Source organism: Chaetodon auriga, chromosome 4 (genome assembly GCF_051107435.1).
Source record: "Chaetodon auriga isolate fChaAug3 chromosome 4, fChaAug3.hap1, whole genome shotgun sequence".
Lineage (NCBI taxonomy): Eukaryota > Metazoa > Chordata > Actinopteri > Chaetodontiformes > Chaetodontidae > Chaetodon > Chaetodon auriga.
The window spans coordinates 20,101,549-20,122,345 of NC_135077.1; the positions used below are offsets into that span (position 1 = coordinate 20,101,549).

The 20,797-nt window shown below is 43.7% G+C and overlaps 2 protein-coding genes across 3 annotated transcripts in view; one reads left to right on the forward strand and one right to left on the reverse strand.

Moving 5' to 3' along the window:
- Positions 1-254: 254 nt before the first annotated feature.
- On the reverse strand, positions 255-2,722 carry lsm6 (LSM6 homolog, U6 small nuclear RNA and mRNA degradation associated). Its single transcript, XM_076727451.1, has 4 exons — positions 2,643-2,722; positions 2,100-2,205; positions 1,890-2,003; positions 255-452 (listed from the first exon to the last, which is right to left on the reverse strand). The coding sequence occupies exons 2-4, from the start codon at positions 2,191-2,193 to the stop codon at positions 418-420; spliced, it is 243 nt and encodes an 80-aa protein (XP_076583566.1). The 5' UTR covers positions 2,194-2,205; positions 2,643-2,722; the 3' UTR covers positions 255-417.
- A 12,226-nt stretch (positions 2,723-14,948) lies between these two features.
- znf827 (zinc finger protein 827) overlaps positions 14,949-20,797 on the forward strand; it is a 62,343-nt gene continuing 56,494 nt past the window's right edge. Inside the window, exon 1 of one of the 2 annotated variants that reach the window (XM_076727690.1) lies at positions 14,949-15,323. In XM_076727690.1, the coding sequence (XP_076583805.1) occupies positions 15,281-15,323 (43 nt within the window). In that variant the 5' untranslated portion in view covers positions 14,949-15,280. The remainder of the gene's footprint in view (positions 15,324-20,797) is intronic. The other variant, XM_076727691.1, reaches the window with a different exon arrangement.

Here is a 20,797-nt window from a genome sequence, read left to right on the forward strand (position 1 = left end):
TCCACGGCTACAGTCCCACTGGCGGTGGAGAAGCCTGAAATATTCAAGAATTAAATCACAAGATATTACAATATGAACTACAACTCCTGCATAGAATGGATAATCTCCTTCAAAATTAGGCTTTTTGAAATTATACTGTTACTTCAACCCTACATTTACATAGACTATTGAGACTAGAAAAAAATAACAGTTTCTATTATTTCCCTTGTGATGTTTACACCAAAATATGTAAATAATATTCACCATATCAGACATAAATCAAAACTCTGGATTTATTAACTTGTTCCACTTTTACAAAAACAATCATCTTCAGAACTTCAGACTTTACATGAGCAAAAAAAAAAAAAAACAACAAAAGGCAACTGTCCACCGCCACGTCAAACACAGGGAAATCAAAATGAAACCGAAGGATCTTCTCTACACTTTCCTCTTCTGGGTGCTGATGTACAGGACTGTGGAGAGACGAAAGGAAAGAGGAGGAAACGTGAGCGTGTGGAGTTTTACTGAGCAACTCAAGGACGTGTCTGAGACCCCTCAGAAACCTCTGGACACAGATTTGTTTTTTCATCCTGAGATTTCAGAGATAACAGGTGTTCTCTGAGATCAATAGATCACTGAAGGGACTTGGTGTCAAGTGATTAGTGGACAACGTGGAAAAGAGCAGTAAAAGTCTGATTAGTCACCAAATATTTAATATTGCTGAACACAACAGAGCCCAGCAGAAAAACGCCTGCTGCGACGGTGCATTCATGTGAAATTTAACAGCTGCCTTATGAATACAATGTTCTTTACAGCTGACTCCTGATGCTCAGTGCTGTTTGCAGTCACCCCACCCTTCACTTCCCATGGCAGACCACAAATAAATCCTCTGTGGGAAACACTGACCCACTGAAGCAGATCTCATTCTGGAAAAAAAAAAAAAGCCTTGCACGGGTCATTCGGGGTAGAGGTGTAAGGCTGCAGACTGTATAGACAAACAGGCAGGTAAACCAGCTCTTACTTTTATGTAAATCGACTTTTATCATCCTGCTGGTTTTGACTAAAATAGCCCCATCTCTTTGGCTGTTGGGCCTTTTTATCACGCTGACAGCTCCACTGGCCAGCATGACTCACATTCAAGAGGGAATCACACAGTAAACACGAAACACGGCTGCTGTGAGGAATATCTAGACAGACCGATGAAGGTATGGACTTAAGTTAAAAACACAAATTGTTAAAGCTATTACTTATGAAACACACGTACTACAATCCTTCATTCACCAAAGATTGTTTGAGGAGACAAACAAATAATAAGAAACAAGGAGGAGAGCTCCCAGTGTTGGTTGTTTTAAGCTTCCCACATCATTAATATCGCTCTCTAAGCCCAAACTTAAAGTCCAGTTTAGACTCTCAGTGAACAGAAACATTATTAGAATATACTGTTAGCATATTTCCACTTTTAGCATTTCATCTCTATCTTGAGTTCACATATGTGCATCAATGTTTTGGGCTATTTGTAATAGGAGAATAAAAGTGCTCAAGTAACAGGTGCTCTTAGTTTGGTCTAACCTTGTTTGTAGACTAAGTAAAAAGCCAGGTAATGTTCAGCTGTTGCTCTTCGCCAAAGATGTCTTTTCAGACATGACTGTTCTGTCTCTGCAGGCCAACACCACCCTGCATGTAACTTGGTTTCCTTTGTTCTGTTGGAGACAACAAAACCTCTCCAATGACCTGATTACTTCAAAACTGATTCAGAGCACCACCATAACAGGAGTCACTCATCCCGACTTGTATATGACAAACTCTAGGACTCATGTATCGATCATGATGAGAACCACCTCCTGCTTCAAGTCTCGAGGAGCCGAGATGTCTCTAAATTGCAAATATAATCCTAAATTGGAGAGTCTTACCATTGTTTCCTCGAAGAAACGCGTCCCCGTACTTGTTCTTGAGCTGCCCGTTGACATACTCTTCAGTCTGCTCGATGGCAATGTTCATATAACCATCCAGACAGGCCAGGACTCCTGTGGACAGACAATAAGCATGCAGCGTTCAATCTTAAGAGGACATCAGTTTTCAAATCACGAACGGGAAACGGTGAAACACGCCGGTTGCATTACCTCTGTAATCCACACCAGAGTTGAGTTTGACGACCACGGGTCTCCCGATGATCTGTTTCAGAAAGTCGCTGGGGGTCTGTTTTCTCAAACTCATCTTGAGAGTGATCTGAGATTAGTGAAGATAAACAATACTTGTCATGCTTCACGCTGTTTACTTCAACTAGCCACATTAGCATATCAACCAACTAGCATAATACCAGCTAGCTAACTCGTGTTTACTAGCGTTCACTCGCAGTCTTCTTTACACTGATAATTGCTTGTAGCAGCAGGTAGCAACGTTTCTAATTTGACCAAACATTAACGTATTTATTACTATCTTAACACCGTGTGGACAAGTAGCGTTAGCTGCTAGGTAATTAGTGTGGCTAACCGGCTAACTGCCAACTTTTCAATAAATATGCTGACACTGAAGGGCGTCAGGGTCGCTATCCTCGTGAGTGCATGTTCTACGTTTGTCGGAATCGAAGCAGACTGCATTGTACGAGCATACGTTTGTTTTTATATTTGTTATCAGTGGCTACATGTTTGTAGCATGACACTTACCCGTGAACGTCGTCCAAGCGATCGTATTAGGCACGAGCCGCGGATCGACCAATCAAAAGCGTGAGCTCTACGGCGTCTGAGTGAGGACAAAAATCTGAGGAGCGCAGTGGCGCAACTTGTGTGACATCCATCAAACGCAGATGGTTTGATAATCGCACATATTTCACTGTGACACATTTTAGTCAACAGGTCACCAGTTTACAACGCAGGTGCACAGGTCCGTGAAAGAGCAGATAAAAAAAAATATGAATGTACCTGAAATGCAACGTGAGAGGAAAAGATCATGTTCAATTTGAATATTTGATTCTTAAGTATAAAAAATATTATTAGTATAAGAAGTCTGATCCTGTGGTTGTGCATGCAAAATAAATCCGGATCCAAATGAGCATATCATTAGAAAAACCTATCATAATATGGAAGTATATGTTTCATATTTTCTATTTGCATAACTAGTTTTTCCTTGAGACATCATGACCACAGCAAGATATTTTCAGTTGCAGTTTGTTTAAAATCATTATTAGAAACATACAAATCCACGATGTGGAAAAACAAATAGTCATGGCTACCAACAACAACCAAAATGAAATGAAAGTGGGCTTTAAAAAGTAAGCAATATGAGCTAAATTGCTATTGTCTTAATTACCAAAGCATTATCTCGTTAAACTGCATAATAAAAACCAAACATTCAAATTGATTAGGTGATTAACAGAAAATCTGCAACAAATTTGAAAATGTACAAAAATATTTTCATGCTCCAGCTTCTCAGACATGAGAGTTTTTTGTTTTTCTTTGTCATATGTGATAATAAACTGAACGTCTTTATTTTATCATAGTTATTACAATTATATTAATGATACTAACGCTAAAGTACAGTGTTTTGTTCTTCTCAGTGAGAGAAATGATAATAAAGGCATTGATGATATCAGTATAAATTATGCGTCTGTAGTAAAAATATTGAAAATGCCTCAATATTAGATTTGTCCTGACATGAAGAAAACATTAGATTTGAATTTGCCAATTATTAGGGCCAATATTAATTAACAGAGGCCTTTTATTTTAAATTTGTAGGATGGTTTTCTTACTCCTTTAAGATAATTAATTACAATAATGTTATAACAGTGCTGTAGGCACTTATTTGGTTATTATATACTTATGTACTTGTACTTTGTATATAATACCTTAAACCTACCTTCAAACCTTATTTTACTTTATATATATTTATATTTAATCATTTTTAATATTCTGAAAGGGACATCTGTATATAGTAACATTCCTAAATGTATTCCAGCTTTATTTTTCTTCTTTTCTGCAAGCACAATTTAAATGAATCATCCTGGAGGTTTCAGATCTTTTCATTATTTTGTTCTCGTTCAGCCAGGCTATGTTGTGAAGGATAAGAGAAAGTCTACCATCTGATAAAACTCTGGTTGCTGGGTGCATGACCCAAACACTGCGCGGCTTGGGAGGTACATGAAAAATGGTGTTGGGGGGAAATAGGGATGAAATGGTGAGGTGAAAGATAGAAGAGGGTAGAGGGAGGGAGGATGTGCCAGTACATGTTAACAGAGACAGAGAGGTTGAGAGAGAGAGGAAGAGAGACAGAGAAAGGGAGAGAGAGAGAGGGATTGTGAGAGGTGGAATCATAAAGTACTTCTTGTGTGTCTAGACAGGTTGCTTGTTAGCAGGGCATGGCTAGCCCTGTGGAGGCTAGAGGTTAATTTGGTATCTGCTGCTGTGTTAAACTAAGGTCAGTACTACAAGTCCTTAAGTCATAAACAAGAGTAGTTAAGAGCCATGTATACACCTAGGCACCGGTTAATGAATATTCAATGAAGACTTTTTTTTTTCCCCTTGTCCCCTGTTCCCTTCGTTGTTGCTTGCTTTGAAGGAAATTTTTGGAAAGAAAAAACCCCACAGTTTATTTCTGTTGCCTTCAAAAATGACCTCTGTGCACTTACATTCACTTGTCCTTTGTTATCATACAAAACACGGCCTTAGTCGTAATAGAAAGTGGCTTTTTGCTATTTGAAATGTGGCACACTCATTATGCAGTTCCGTCCCTGAATGCACCAAATGTAACTACCCATAATTTGATTGCTTAATACAATAAAACCAATAATGTAATAATAATGTGATTCCCCCCCCACCCCACCCCCACGTCATAAAGTTTGTGGTTAAAATAAAACTTATGACCAAGGCTACCTGCTCACTGGCATTTGGTGCAGATGTTTTAATATGCAGCCTGGCAGCTAGGCAGGCAATGAGAACTTGAACTGAGCAATCACAGACAAATCGTAGTATCCAGGGGCCCGGAGATAAGTGTGTTTTGCCGGTAACCTGCAGAAAATTCCACAATAACAATTCAGCTGAAATAGGGGTTAATTGTAAACATTGACACTGTGGTCTAAAATCATCATCACATCCCACGGGTTACATGCCAATGGTAGCCACACACTCTGCAGCCTATACATTATTTAGAATTAAAGTGCGTAGGAGTGCACACCTTCAAAATGCCAAGCCGTTTTCTACATAGCCTGTAATAGCTGTTAAACACATAAGCATTTGTAGACTTTGTTGTTGCTTATAGGTCAATCTGAGAGTTGACAGTCAGTATTTAAGATATATTATTTAAGATTATCACAGATAATTAAGATGATTTTCTTGTATACTAATTAATTTCCTCTGAAGACCAGTTTACAGCCATGCTATTAAAACGTTTTTTACACTCAGATTTACATAGAGTTCACAGTTTTGCTTCAGGTATTTTCTCTGCCTTAATGCATTATAATTTTGGATTAGTTGTGAACAGTACATTTTACATGTTGTTTGTAGTGCAATTCATTTTAATTCCAGTTTTTGCTTTCATTGTTTTTACTTTAATTCATAATTTAAAGTTGCTGTATTCATTTCTTTATTTAAACATGGTCATGTTTAATGTGAAAGGTGTCGCTCGCAGTGACAAACCTGCAGAGAATTATCATCTGACTCCGCAGTTCCACCTGTAGTGTAAACAGTAAACAGTGTAAGCAGAGTCAATAACTTCTTTGCAGCTCCTTCTTCTTCTTCAATCCGGCTCTTCTACTCACCAGAGGCCACATTTCCTTAACTTCATTCAAAAAACACCTAAAACATCGATGTCTGGACAGTGAATGACTCCTCTTCAAATATGCTCTGACCGCCCGGTATGAGGGTGGTCAGCCAGAAAGCACAGCAGCAGTGCTGTCAATTGAGAGACAAATCCTGTCTCCATCTCCAGACCCCTTAACCCCGAGGGGCGGGCTCGTGAAATAGAAAGATTATGGTGACGGGAGATGCTATTGTAGGTGGGAAATAGGGGACTGGACCAAAGGAGGAAGGGGCTCGAGGTGAGTGGGAATAAGGAGGGGGCACATCCCTCTTGTATACTAAAAGCAATATGCAGGATGGGGGTGGAGGTGGGGGTCGGCAGGGGGAGGATGAGGAGAAAGCCTAGACTGCATTGACCCTTCTGAAGCCAGGTTTTCTCTTCAGGTCAACCTTGATATGGAGAAGATAATGGAAAAGCTTGGGGGAGTTTTCAGATAAAAAAACGTATTGGTAGACAGAGTGTCCCTGTTCTTGCTTCTATGTAATCCCTTACTGTATATGGAGGTAATAGCTTGGAAGAGATGGGAAACCTTTCCTCCATCAAAAAGGGGACAGGAAACCTCAGCTGCATGGCTTGATGCTCAGATCTGCTGCCCGTAGCACCGAGGGTTGTTTTAAATGGCTGAGATATTCAAAGCTCTTGCGAGTCCCTCAGTGCCTGCCCTCTGTACATTTAACACCAAAACAGGCAGTCAGACCTCTACATCCACCCTCTATAATGTACATCCCCTATAAGAGTTCTGGATCACTTTGTCATAGCGTTCTGTGCCAGAATGACAATTTATAACCAGCTGTAAATTACCCATAAGGTGCAACTAGTGTCCCTGTGCTTGGGGTTCTGCTCCTTATTATTTCCTTGCCAATGACACATCGCTCAACTTCCACTTAATGACTCAGCTGTGAGCACTGACAGTTGACAGCGGCTGGTTGCCTGGGGGCCCCACGCTGAGAGAAGGGGGTGGCGCGAGGCGGACGAGGTGGGATGTAATCACTCCCTGTAATTTGGAGGAAATTCACTGAGCTGCTCACAGCTGAGATGAAAGCACTGCTCTTGTACCGTCTCTCCACAGCCACCGAGCTCCACTGCTTGCAAAAGCCTGAAAAGAGAGGTTCAGAGAACCAATTCTGCCTGGTTGGTGTCCCCCAGGGGTTAGTCCTGGGACCATCTCAAATCAGCTACAGCCCTGGAGCCATGTTCTTTCCCCAAGGAGTGGCACTGCAGACAGACAGTCAGACTGGCCATCCTGTGCTATACGGCCCAGCCAGCGAGCACACAACTCTCCTGAGATCCCCCTTAGTGGGAAGGGAGCTCAGTGGAGCTTATGCTGAGGGCTCCGCTTGTATCCGCCTGTCTCTCTGTCTCTCTGTCTGACACCCTCCCATGTCACCTTATCCCCTCTTCACTTCCCTTCAGTATCTCAATCTGAGGCAGGGGGGGAATGTCTTTTAAAGCCCCACATCCAGTGCTCCTTTTTGTCACATTAAGGAAGGAACAAGAGCCTTATATAATCCTTAAAATAAACAATTTTCAGCACTATGACAAGCCTGTGTGGACGAGTTTGCCTCAAAGCATCCTGTCATAAAAAAATAATTATGTGCGCAGTAACTAATAATTATATTTTGTTAACCTCAGCATGCTTTATTGTCTTGGCTGTCAAAACGACAGTCCATTTCACAAGAAAATTTGGCTCAAGCCATGAGCAGATCGCCCAGTTTGATCACTTTGTCACACAACACTATCCTACCAAGTTGTCAAAGAGACACTGTAGTGTTTTAGCTTGATAGATGGTGAATGGTGCTTATACAGGGAGCCACTCCAGTGCGCCCATAAATATGCATCGTGACATTTGGAACAAAGCCGCTCGTCCTCTCTTTCCTGATGAGCTCTGCCTGCATACTATAACATATTGCAATACTGTCACACCTTGTGTTTCATAGCCAATCTCTCTGTTCATCAACTTGGCAGATAACCTCTAGATGCTGACAGATGATATGGGGGATGGCATTAGGGCTCTATTGTATGCAAAACCAGGAAGTGAATTTCCAGCAGGGATGCGTATACCAGTAATTAATAATTAATCCTCATTAGTTTATGATGTATATAATGTATGGTTGTATGAATATTTAAAAAGAACATACATGGTATATCTGAATGAGCTGGTCCTCCAGACAGCTTGGGGAAAGTCAATCAAATTTCTCTATTGATCGACAAAAGGTCAGAGGTGGAAACATGTTCTCACATTCGCAGGCCGTAATCTGTTTGGCCGAGTGCGAAAGAATGCTCTCTGCTCTCGCTGTAGCATTAGGAACATAACTGGTTTCTTTCTCCAAACACCTCATTGCTTTAGAAAGGCATAAATATCCAAGACAGCCAGGAGCAGTTCCTTTCAAATCCCACACACACGCATCTCTCTCTCTCTCTCTCTCTCTCTGTCTCTCTCTCTCTCTCTCTCTCTCTCTCCCTCCCTCCGCCATGTCTCTCTCTCGCTCTCTCTCTCTGTCATTTGACCAGCAGTGCTTCCTGCCACTGAGGACCTGTGACTCAACAGCCAGAATACAGCACCGTTCTCTTGCCCACCCTCTTGAATATTCATAGAAATAAAAGGAGTGAAGCTCAGACCCATCCATCTTGTATTCATCCACATTTATATAAAATAAGGAAGTGTGTATATGTGCGTGCCGGCGGGGGGGGGGGGTTACAAGTAGAGCTAGATATCCAAACGGGTGCTGTGGGAGAGGGGGCGTGGGGGCTGTTTTACACTAATTTCTTTATCCCTTTCACAGGAGTGCCATGTTACAAGAGAATTCCTGAGGCGAGCCAATGGCCCGATAAATCTGCCGGAGCCTCTCTCTCAATTTGTCTCCGTGGAATGTCAGCTGGCAAGCACCCAGACACTGAGAACCTCTTTTCACAATGCGCCAATCTAACAGACGAGATCCCATGTTGGAGCTACAGTACAAGGACTGGCATGGATAAATTGCCACGTGCCTTATCTAGGTCTCTTTATGTCTAACTGTCTGAGGTCTTGCTCCTCGCGCGGCCTCCCAAGGCCGCTTCCTCCCGGCCCCGCCGGTTAACCTGACCGGTTGAGTGGGTGACATTGACAAAATGCAGGTGTCGCCGACCAGGAACCTGTGATATGACACAGATGCTGTGTCAACCCGTCTTACTCCGTATGACCCCCAGTGTGAACAGAAATCGTCCTGTTTGGTGTCGTTCATCACCGCGTGGCGCATTCTCCCACATTGCTCGGTCCAGGTGGTGGAATGGCAGAGTGGGAGAACAGACCATGTTTGTGTGAAGATGCAACAACTATCTCTCTCTTTTTCTCTTTGCCTTTCTCCCTCCCTCCCTCCCTCCCTCCGTCCCCTCTCCCTCTTCCAACAGACTGCTGTAGCACTCTTTATACTCTATTTAAAGGTTGTAGGTTAGCAAACAGCAAGATGCCTTCCCACCTGTACCCCTAAATGAGTCATGAATGAATTTCTCCATTTATTTATGTACAGTATTTGCAGGGAAAATACATATATATACACAGATGGACATGAGTGTAGAGTTCTTCTTTCCCAATCAAGACATCAAGTTTTTCTTTTTTTTATCTCTGATTACATAAATGGTTTTACTGGAATTAAGCTCTAAATGTTGTTTGCTTACAGCATTGGTGCATTTTTAAAATGGATGTAAATTAGTAATGCCCCATAAAGATGCTTACAGATATTATCATGTATAACTATGTGGTAATCTGAGCATGTTAATCTATCTTTATTTTGTAAACCGAATCAAACGATGCAGGACAAAATAAAATAAAAAAAGCCCAAATGAATACCCGCCTATCCTCTACAACTCTGAAATTTCAACACAGCCAACCACACAAGCGTATTTAAGGGGCTCATGTTACTGCCTGACAGTTGGCATGACTGTAAAAAAGAAGCATGTGCCAAGTGGAGCTGCCAATGCTCAGCATGGCCGGTTTTAATATTTTAATGTGTTTCATTACAACAGTATGGGCCAGATAGCCTTTCTGACGTCCAAACAATTGTCTGCAAATGAACAAGATTACATGACAAGCCCTGAATGACGGAGCTACCCACGGCTGCCTACCCCAGCCACTTATCTGATGGTAGCCTAGCAACAGATCCCTGACCTGGCTTTGACCTCCACCCGATAAGGTCAACACCTGAAGGCTCTCCCATTGGAGGGCTGGCTGAGAGAGAGGTGGAGCTTGGGGATGTAGGGAGACAAAGGACTCACAGAGCAAGGGCAGCCTCCTCTGCATAGAGTTCCCTGCTCCCTGCTGACAACAAAATGTTCATACAAAAGCATGCCAGACCTCTTTACTAGGGTTCATTATACCTGTGTGTGCGCGTGTGCGCATCGGACGTGAGCCAATCATAAGAGAGAGCACTTGCCGGTACAGTATCCCCCCGTAGCAAATTCAGACAGCGGTGCCTTATTTTACAAAGGGTCAAAAATGTTTCCTCCCTCAGCGCAGCATCAATGAGAGGAAGCACAGCAGCTGTAAGTGTTCATAATGAAAACTATTGTGGTGACAAATGGAAGAGACACATTATGAAGGAGGTGCTGAATGTGAAATTAATCGACCAGAGCAGCCCACCCTGATAAACATCCCCACTTCTCCATCGTCCACGCGCACGCACGCATACAAACCTCACTCGGTTTAACGGCAGTGATATGGAAGTTAATCCAAATTGTGATCGTAGCAATATCCTATTAGACCGTGGCAGTAAAATCAAGCTGAGACCGGTAACACATTACAGATATCAGGACATGTTCAGCACGCTCCATTACAATATGAAGTGACATTAATCAGCAGGGGTCCTCTTACACACACATAGAGGCATAAAACAAACATGCAAATCACACACACAGACGCGCACAAGCCTAAAGTACAGCTCAAAGGAACACGCTCGAGTGCTGAACTGCTCTTTCGTTTGATATAATTTCAACTGGTGAAAAGAATTTATCACTGGCCTTTTGCTAGATAAATTCAGACATATTGTAAAGGAAAAAGATAGTCATCCAGCCAAGGGCAGAGAGGTGGACAAATGAATAGCTGTTCGTAACACTTTTTGTAATTATTTTTGCTCACCGAGCCTCTGGAATAAAAAAGGGATTTAGAGGCAGGTGGCAGACGCTGTTATTGTCCTCGTGCTTTGTGACTTTCTGTGAAAAACGTACTGGATGCGAACTGCTTGAAATGATAAAAGAGCACATTGTTTTTAGGGCTGTTCTCACGAGCGCTGTGTCACTGATTCCTCTCAGTTGTTAGTCAGTTTTTACTTTTAAACTGTACGTCTCTCTTTCTGATGATGATGCATTCACTGAGGTGTCGGTGCTGCGGGGATGATCATTCAGCCTGTCAGCTTCAGCGCTGCTAAAATAACTCTTGTCCCCGAGTTGAAGGACCTTCGCTTCCCTCCAGGGCCTTTTTGCAAGACCTCTGCCCCAGTTCACCCAGGGCAACCTAGGCTCCTCCTCTGTGTGTGTGTGTGTGTGTGTGTGTGTGTGTGTGTGTGTGTGTGTGTGTTTGCACTGTCTCCTTACCACAGGGAAACTGTTGAAGGTCAAAGGGCAGGAAGTTGGCCACCTGCCTCTGTCACACTAGTAAAAGTAGAAGAGCAGAGAGGAAGTGGTGGCAGGAGAGTAAGACATGGCAGAAAGAGAATTTATATACAGTGTGTGTGCATGCTTTTCTCTGACGGATGAGTTTACAAGACAGTCGGATGGGTTGTAGCGTAAAACAAGTGAGAAGCGAGTCATTTCCTCTTTTTTTCTGAGCGTTTTGTTGACCTTTCTGAAACTTAGTTTATCTGATCTGCAGACTTTATGCCAGATTAAAGGAAACCACAGCTATAGGCCTTTGAGTTCCCGAGGACCACCGCTGAATAACCTGGCGCAGGGATCTCTCCGTTGCTATTTGCTGGAGGCGACAACCCTTCTCGCTCCCTGCATAAATGTGCCAACCGAGGACGAGAGCATAGAAGGCCAGAGGGCAAAAAGGGAGTGAACCACCTGCTTCTGTCACACTGTCAGGATGAAGGCGGACGAGTGCAAATAGGGTGAAGTGTGTGTGTGTGTACGCGTTGGGTTGGGGATATTGTGTAGGAGGGGGACAGGTGGCACGCCGGACAGCGCTGGCACACTCCACCCCAGGATTTATCACTCGGCGACAGTCACGGCTGGGCAGGGGACAGATGTTTCTGTTTACCCCAGGGCAACATCTGACTGGCCGAGCCCAACGCTAGCCCGGCCGGCCTTGCCCACGCAGGACAGAGCCGGAGAGGACAGAGGAGGAAAAAAGAGATGCGGAAACTGGAGGATGTTCACTTTGCCCCCAAGGCACATAAGCAAGTTAGCTCATTTCTCTCCAGTCTGCTCCATCCTCCACCGAAGCACCTGAAACTCATTTAGCCCCCAGTAACTGTTGTGCCACTATAGGGAACCATTTTAATAAGTAGTAATAATACCAAGTGACAATATGAGCTGTTTTCAAAGCAGGGAACCTGCGCCAGTTATTGGGAAGTGAAACAAAACAACTCTAATTGACCTGCGGTACCTTCTTCATCTGAGCACAGCACTTATTGTGTCTTTATATTTACGGGCGATTCAGTGAAAGCCCTTTTTTGCATTAGTGAATAACGCACAGTGTGTGTTCCAGCTGGGACATTTGAGAGCCGTCACTGATAACATAGCCGGAGCGCTCATCCCCGCAGCAATGAGGACTGACCTTTAGGTTCAACCCTTGCCATGGCTACTATCAGCAGGCTGTACTGTTACCAGCATTACCTCAGCTGCCCGGCATTGTCAGGGTCAGAGAACAGGCTGTGACCTCCCCGTGGTGACCAAACTCAACTGGGAACAAAAAACGCCGCCAAGACAAACACGAATCGAGGAGGACAGCTTACATTTCTGTTAATGAACGCGCTCGGTGGACATGATGCCACCGGATGCAGAAGTTTTACATTTCTGCACTGATGTGTGTCTGGAATAAGTCAGCCTGCTTAATTGAGGTTGATATTATGTAGAGTTTGTTTTCATTAATTGGTGCAATAAGCAGAGGGTGGACACACGGAGCGGATGTGGCGCTGACTGAGCCATCCACTGTGAAAAGGCTTAAGGGAGAATTTCAGCTTCTCTCGAATTATTCATACAAAACTGTTAAGCACAGACATGCCTCTCAGAAATCTTGAAACCCACTAGACAAATACATTTATCTTTGGTGTCATCAAGACATACAAACCAGAGCTGCACTGTTTGCACTGCACTGCATTTTATAGACATGGGAACTGATCTGGAGCAAATGTCTATGTATGCTCTCAAAGTCACCTTTTCCATCTTCTGCAACTTATTTTATATGTAGTATAAAATCACATATTTGTAGTACAAACACATTGTCAAAGTTGAATGTTTCAGCAGCAGAACTACAGTAGCGCAGACTCCGAGTGTTTAAACGCAGTATTTTTCCCCTGAGGTAGTTGGAGAAATCGTCTAGAGGTCTTGCCATATGCATATTTTGTGCTGTCCACAAAAATACAGACAGTGTGCAAAAAACGCAGAAACCAAAATGAATTTAACCTTTTCCTCGTAGCAGCATATCCACTGTTTGTTCAGAGCGCCTGTCCATAAGCTGTCCATCTGCAGGCGCAGGTAAGAAACACAGCTGTCTGCTCACAAGAAGTCTATTAAAACTGTAATGTAAACTATTATAATATTCAGTATTGCACCCTCGCATTATCCCCTCCACATAATGGGATGTCTTAATCATTTCATGCAGGAGATGCAATAATATATAACTCTTTTCTATTTGTGGAACATGTTTGTCCACTCTCCTCCTGATAGGCCCCATTTAATCATGTTGTTCTGTTTCCTAATTAGCAGAAATGCAAAGTGTCTTTGTCACCTGTGGACAGCCAAGAGGGCTAATTTGGGCTTTTCACTAATTGCCACGGTAACGAGCCTCCTGCGCCTCCGCTGGGGGTGGGTGGAAGGCATGGCAGGAGGAGGACTGGAGGATGGAAGGATGGAGGGATGAAGACACAGCTCTCCTCACACACGGCCGAGGTGTGAAAGAACGCGGCAGGCCAACAGAACGCAGCCTGGAGGAGTCCAACAGCAGGGAGTGGGGGACAGCCTGCGCTGTGAAAAAGCCCCAACACCCAGCTGAGAGGGAGGAGGATTCAGCTCTGGCCAGTTCTGGTCTCTCAACTTTGATGAGGAGATGACTACATTGGGTTGGATAATCGTTGGACACTTTTCTGACGCTGACACCTGTTATTGCCCCCACCTGATTTAATACCGGTTCCCACACAATGCACCTTTTTCTCTGCTGTTCTAATAATAGACAGATTTTAGGTATAACTCAGCAGGCAGTTTTTAAATTAGCAGCGTGACATGTATGAAGCCTGCGTGCAGAGACGGGGGTAAGAGGAGGCCATGACAGACATACAACAAATTAAAATATCGCATGTTTGATGATGATGAAAGTCATTAACTTTCATTCAAGTGTCAGCTTTTGGCTCCTGTTTACTTCATGCAACTTTTGTATAGTTTATGAATCCTGGTGAAATCATGCAGCCTTGTAGAAACTTCAGGGCATAGATGAATACCCTGAATCGAAAATACCATGTGTACTAATATACTAAAAGTATTATTAGTATCACTGTTATTATAGCAGCATAGATTTAATGCACGCATACACAAAATCAGTGTGTAAAATAAGTCCTCTAGTCAGTATTAACCGCTAATGTTCATATTCAGTTGTTAAATTCTACCATGCTGCACGTGGGATATTTATTTTTAATTATAATAAAGATCTAGTAACAGCAGTGAATTGTCGTTCTTTGCCAAAACAAGCGAAATTCATGCATGTCATTCCTCTGCTTAAACATGTGCGGTCATGTTTGCATCATTCGCCTAAACCCTCACTAATATTATAATTCTAATTATTATTTTTGGGTACATTTAATAGATTCCATGAACGCGCTCTCGGTGCTGAATTATCCCCTCTTTGCTTTTTCAAATACATCCTCTTTTCAGCAATACACCCTGAAAGCTCGGGGGCACCTTGTCCGTACGCCGCTCTCGGGGGCGAGCTCCTCGAATGTGTGCGTGCGCGCAAGAGCGCGTTTGAGTGTGTGCGTGAGTGTGTGTGTGAGAGCGTGTGAATGTGTGTGCGTGTGTGTGTGTGAATGTGAGTGTGCGTGCGTGCGCGTCTGCTCTGCTGTTGCTGCCCTTTGATCCCTGCATTAGTGTTAGTTAGGGGCTCGGAGACACACTTGCACCGAGAGCAGCCATAGTCAAGACACGGCAACAACAACAGCGGCACCTCCTCCGCCTGTGCTCCCATTCCCCAACAATACACTTTAAACCGAGCAAAGCCAGGTGCACGACCAAGTCCCTGCCATCACTGGCGCCTCCAGTCTCAATGGGAAAAACCTTTTTTCTTCTTATCCCTAAACAAGGACGAGAATGTGATTAAAAACGGGGGAAAATGCCAAGGAGGAAGCAGGAGCAACCCAAGCGCCTGCCTTCACGTAAGTCGTTCACTCGATTTGCTCAATTTTAACGGCTCTCCGTGTGTTTTGCGCAGTAGTTTAGGGTTAAAGAGGTGAAACAGACAAAAGACTCGGCGTAGGTTATTTCTCCCTTTTTAGGTCCGAGCGAGGCAGCCATGTTGTTGGCGATGGGCAACGTTAGCAAGGCAGTGAGTGGATAAATGATACGTGGCTTTATTAAAGAGTATAATCGATAAAGGTCCGATTCCGCTAAAGGTTGCGGTCAGTTGGCATATGTGTCGGTTGTGTGTGAGGGATAACGGCAGAGCGGTTTTTCGGGGAATGCGTTCGCCTCTGCTAGGTCGCTTTTCGGGTAGAAAGGGGAGGATCTGGGAGTCTGGCCGCAATAAAATGAAGGGTCAGTCGGATCAGACAAGCCAGAGTCTGGCTACCCGTACCCTAGTGTTCCTAGTTAGCAATAGCGCTATCTAGCAACGCTCGCTAAAGTTCATTTCCGCGGCGATTAACGGCTAACTTTCGCCGCGTACTTCGGCTTCCCGAACCGCGGAACCGAATTCGCTTGTTTGTCGTCGACTTTAAAAAGTGTGGAGAGGGCTTTTTTGTCTTTCCCAAAGCCGATGGTAGTTTTTTTCCCCTACCCCTCCCAGTCTGCATGCAGGCTGTGTCAGAGCCATGGTCGGTCACCTGAAGTTCAGGGTTTTCCCCCCCTTCCCTTTGCAGCCATTCATTGCAGACAGACTACGATCAATAACGCGGTTAGAGGAGGGAAACGACGGTCGTGCTCCGCCACATTGCTCGAAACATCGCCGTGCCGCAGCCTGAAGCCTGCTGTAATTCCCGTGGAGTTAATTTTGCGAGCAGCTTGCTTTACTTTTGTACATTTGACCCTCTGTATCTTGGATGTTCGTATTGTGCCTTTATCGGTCCAGATAATGAAAAAGCTGCAGTTACACCCTCCGACCGCTAGAGGATCGCTTGGATGGTAGTGGGCAATGACAACCAGTATTAAAAGAATTATCCCAGAGTGACATCTTTTTCTTTTTTTGCTCGTGATCATTTCTGCTCAATACATGCGCAAGCAAACAGCTCAATTAGTCACATTGGGATGCAAATGCAATGAATAATTGAGTGATTCATCTTTAAATCAACGGCGGCCGGGTACATTTATCTTATGACACTTCTCTTCTTCATCTCTTAAATGTCAGACCGTGCCAGCTGTTCAGCATAACCAGCCACCACCGAAAAGGCCACTTTAAGTTGCACTCCGCTAACTGTCTCACAGTTTGATTTCAGAGGGGTTTGAGGAGCGAGCCTGACGCCGTTTAACATTTCTGAAACATTTGCTCAAATCAGATTTTTTTTTTTTTTTTTTTTGGGGGGGGGGGGGGGGGGGGTTTAGTGGCTGATCTGCTGCTCAGTTGTTTGACCTAGGCTTGAACTTGGGAGATTGCAGCGTTTGTGGAGACTGGCTGACGGTGGTGAGGGACTGGATCTGTGTGTGACGGAGTGACGGGGGGTATTTGGACAGTGAGCCCTCCCTGATACGCTGCAGGAGGACTATGCAAGCCACACGGCTGGACTGCACAGAACGGGGTCATGATGTACAACCAGACGTAACCCACTGCAGCCCTTTCACCAGCGTGTGCACACACCGAGGCTTCTTTCAGAGAGCTTGTCCCCTGAATGCATTTTCCTCATCGTTAACCAGAATCTGTGTCTTACGAAGTGGACAGTTTGATCCTGAATTACATTAGTTTCAGCAGCAGTTTGTCATTTCAGCACCTGAAACAAGCAGCCTTTCCCTGAACGTCCCTTCCTCCTTCATGACGCTCCTCTTCCTCATTAGAAAACACATCTGTGAAGCTGTTTCCAGGCTGTTTGTTTGGAGCCAGATTAAAAATTCAGTATGGCGTGCAGTATGGCCCATTGATACTTTAATAAGTTGTGCATTTTCCTTCCAAATGAGAAAAAAGTGTCCTGTCTTGGGTAATTGGAGTGACTCACCGTGTAGGATTTTATGACATGTCACCCTGTTAACAGGGACACGTATATTAATAGTTTTTGAATATTTTGGTGATATGACTCACTCGTCTCAAAATATAGCAAAATTGAAATAGATTTCATGTTTTTTTGTGTGTGTAGCAGATAGAAAATGCTGTTTTAGCAGCTACTGTAGTTGCCCACCGAGGAAATAGCAATTGATTGTCCATTTCAACAACCAAACGTACCCTGGAGTTTCACCACAAGCCCTGCTTTATAATGATTGGAATATTTAAGGGCATGCTTTGTTAGTTTCAAATGTGATCGAACCAAAAGGCTTTTTAAAACATCGTTTAACAGATGGAAAAATGGTGAGCAAAGTAATTGTAAGATCCAGCAATTAGAAGGCGCACGGTTTATGTGCGAAAGCTGTATTTCACGCACTGTCATCATTATATAGTCTGGATCAGTCAAACATGAAGTCCAGTATTTTCCATCTTTTGGCCAAGTGGACCGTAGTTAGCCCAACTCAACCTTTCAATTAAGCTTTGTAATTGGCCTGCAACAAAAACACTCTTCACACACCAATCTGAAAGCATGCACTCCAGTGTCGGCACTGCGCTGTGTTCCTGGGTTTAAATGAAAGCCTCTTTTTTTCCTGATTGAGGAGTTGTTTCCCTCCTCAGTCAACAAACTGTCACCGAAAAGTATGAATTTGTCAGAAGCTTTTTGCGCTTTGTTTTGGATCTTCCCACTCTAGAATGGAAGTGTCACCTCATGCCATTCGCTGTCAGTCTGTGTGTTTTCATTATTCAGCCAACAACACCCTGGTGGTGTGCCAGCCAACAAGCCAGCACAATATCGAGCTTCAAATCTCTTCATCTGTGGTGAAAAAGGGCACGCTAATACACTGGCTGCAATGCTGGAGGTGCTTTATCTTAGCACAGACCCAGATATATGGGTTGTGCAGCCCCGTGTGCACTGTCCTATTGTCTGTGTCACAGCTTGTGAGAGGAGGCTATTCTTTAAGTGTGTGTGCACGGCACGCACATGTGAAAGTGAACACGCAGCCCTTGTGTGTTTGTGTCTGTCTGTGTGTGTGTCTGTGGGTACATAAGCCGGCTATGGAGGTCACTGTACAGTATGGCGCCTTCACTCTGACAAGTAAACATGACCTTTGGTGCCACAATGAAAACTGCCATTCTTTATGACCTTGCAGCGTGTTATTGTTTGAGTAATTTCGCTGCCTTATGACTCCCTCTGAAAAGTTAGGGTTAGTGAAAATGCTTATGAGGTTTAATATTTTGTACCAAAGACTTTGTGATTTTAAAAATGGCATCTTGTGTTAGTGGGGAAAAAGGCTTAATATTCAGCATATTTTATGCCGAGCTGGACACATTAAAGGAGGTGTTGTCGTTAGATTGAACTAATCCCTTTAACATCTTTCGGCTCGTGGTCATCCGTGGTTAAAATGCAGACTGACTGACAGTCTGTATCATGAAGAGCACATCCTTTAGTGTTTATGGAGGAACACTTGTGTTCTGCTCCGTCTCCATCTGGAATGGAGGGATTTTTAGCATTTCCGGATAGATTTGTGCTCCTCTTCGTCGGCCGATGGCTGACTGACTGGGTGGCTCTCTACCTTACTGTAATGGCGGGTCACTGGCTCCCTTCCACTCGCTATGATTATAATGACCTTGGTGGGGCTGGGGCTTGAAAACATTGGTTTAAGGGGAAAGGAAAATGAGAGGAGGTTTCCATTTCTCTCTTGGCATAAAATTTGTGGGGAATTTCTGCCAAGAATCCCCCACCTCACCACCACCACCACACCCCCCCATCCCCCCTCCAGTCGATGGGGCTTGGGTGCTCCGGCGGTGTCGGGCGAGTGGAGCTCAAGCGAATAATGATGCACAGGCTTTAACTTAGAAATGAATTAAAGGGCAGGGGAAAGGTGGTGGATGCCTCGCTCGCCATACGCTGTCATGGAGAGCATGGAAGCCTGCTCGCAGCGAACACTCGTATTCAGTGGCCAAACTGAACTCTGTCTTTTGTGTTTTTACTTGAGAGTAAATGAAAGCACCGAGCCTGTGAATATACAGTCGGGTGAGGTCTAATTTGCCTGGTTTAAAAGACGTGGCTGAGCCTCAGGTTGTGGATCTTATACACAAATGTTAACCTTATTCGCCGCTTTAGACAAAAGGCGAAGCACATCTGTAGCACGGCGTTTCATCCTGTCTGATAAGATTCAGGGTTAATACAACTTGAAAATACACGTTTCTAAGAGACAGAGTTCTCTGTATGTTACCCAAGAATAACGTGAAATAGGAATTTTCTCAAAATCACTTATTTCACGTTGTTGTTGTTGAATGATCCATTTGATCCAGGGTGCCCCTTCATTTCATGTAGCCATTACAGTGTCACTATGGGACCAGACTAAAGCCTGAAATAGACAACACTCAGGTTAAAAATATTGACTGAGTATTTATTGATAAATTCACAGCTTCACTTGTACATGTCAGGACAATCAGTTTGAAGATTCACGGTAGTGTTGTTTCAGGGTGTAGTTTCTGTTTCTGTGCAGGGCTTCAGCCTCAGTACGAGTTGAAGGACTGTCGTTGGTGTCTTGGCAGAAACTGGTTGTATGCTGTTAGCTAAGCTATGCTAGTCAAACCAGCCCAGCACATCTTTCAAATATGAACAGTAAAGCAAAGGTAAATGAGCAGCCAGAGCGTGAAGACCCTCCAGGTTTATTTAGATCTCCTGTTTAGGTGTCTATGTTGTTCAGCCCAAGCCAGCATAAGCTGTATCTGCTAACTCCTGCGGCGGCATGACCCAAGTTTGTCTGTTATTGAAGCTTTAACAAAAAAAAAAAAAAAAAAAAAAAAAGACTCTTCTGTGGCCGGACATGTTTATTGGTGTGAATATGGGAACATCATCAGTGATTGGTATGAAGCATATGATCAAAGATCCTTGTGTAATGTTCCTTCATGTGTAGATGGTGTTGTAGTTGAGTTGAAGTACATGTACACACTGCCATTTTTACTTCAGTACTTATTGACTGTAATGCAAATGTACATGTGCCTTAATTTCACCTGTAGGATTAAAGCTCTTTGTATTTGTTTTTCAATCAATTTCACAGCAGAATTCCCCGTTTTCTTTTCATTTTCATTCATTCAAAATAAACACAAATGTGTGGATTTTTAGGATGAATTACAGCCCACGTCTTCGTGTCCTCTCTGGACTGAAAACACGTGTAAGCCTCACCTGAAAGCTGTGGGACCCCGTGGAGTTTTTGTATACTGCTAAACCCCTAAATTGTTGCTCTTATCTTGTCTTTTACTCCACAAATTTTCTTGATTAGAAAGTGTTTGAGGTCACTGGAAGGAGACCTGAGTGCTTAATAATTTAGCATTCAGCAGAAGAGCTGATAGTGTTTACATGTGCGTGGAAGAGGCTGGCTGTGCCCCGAAAGTCGAAAGTAGCTCACCCAAACTTTTTAAGTGGCTCACTTA

What these genes read in the sequence shown, in the direction of transcription:
- lsm6 (XM_076727451.1), bottom strand. Translation starts at nt 2,193, where the DNA reads ATGAGTTTGAGAAAACAGACCCCCAGCGACTTTCTGAAACAGATCATC. An exon ending in CTCTGGTGTGGATTACAGAG is followed by an intron (nt 2,004 to 2,099) that starts GTAATGCAACCG and finishes GTCTGTCCACAG; the next exon opens with GAGTCCTGGCCTGTCTGGAT. An exon ending in GTTTCTTCGAGGAAACAATG is followed by an intron (nt 453 to 1,889) that starts GTAAGACTCTCC and finishes GTCTCTCCACAG; the next exon opens with TCCTGTACATCAGCACCCAG.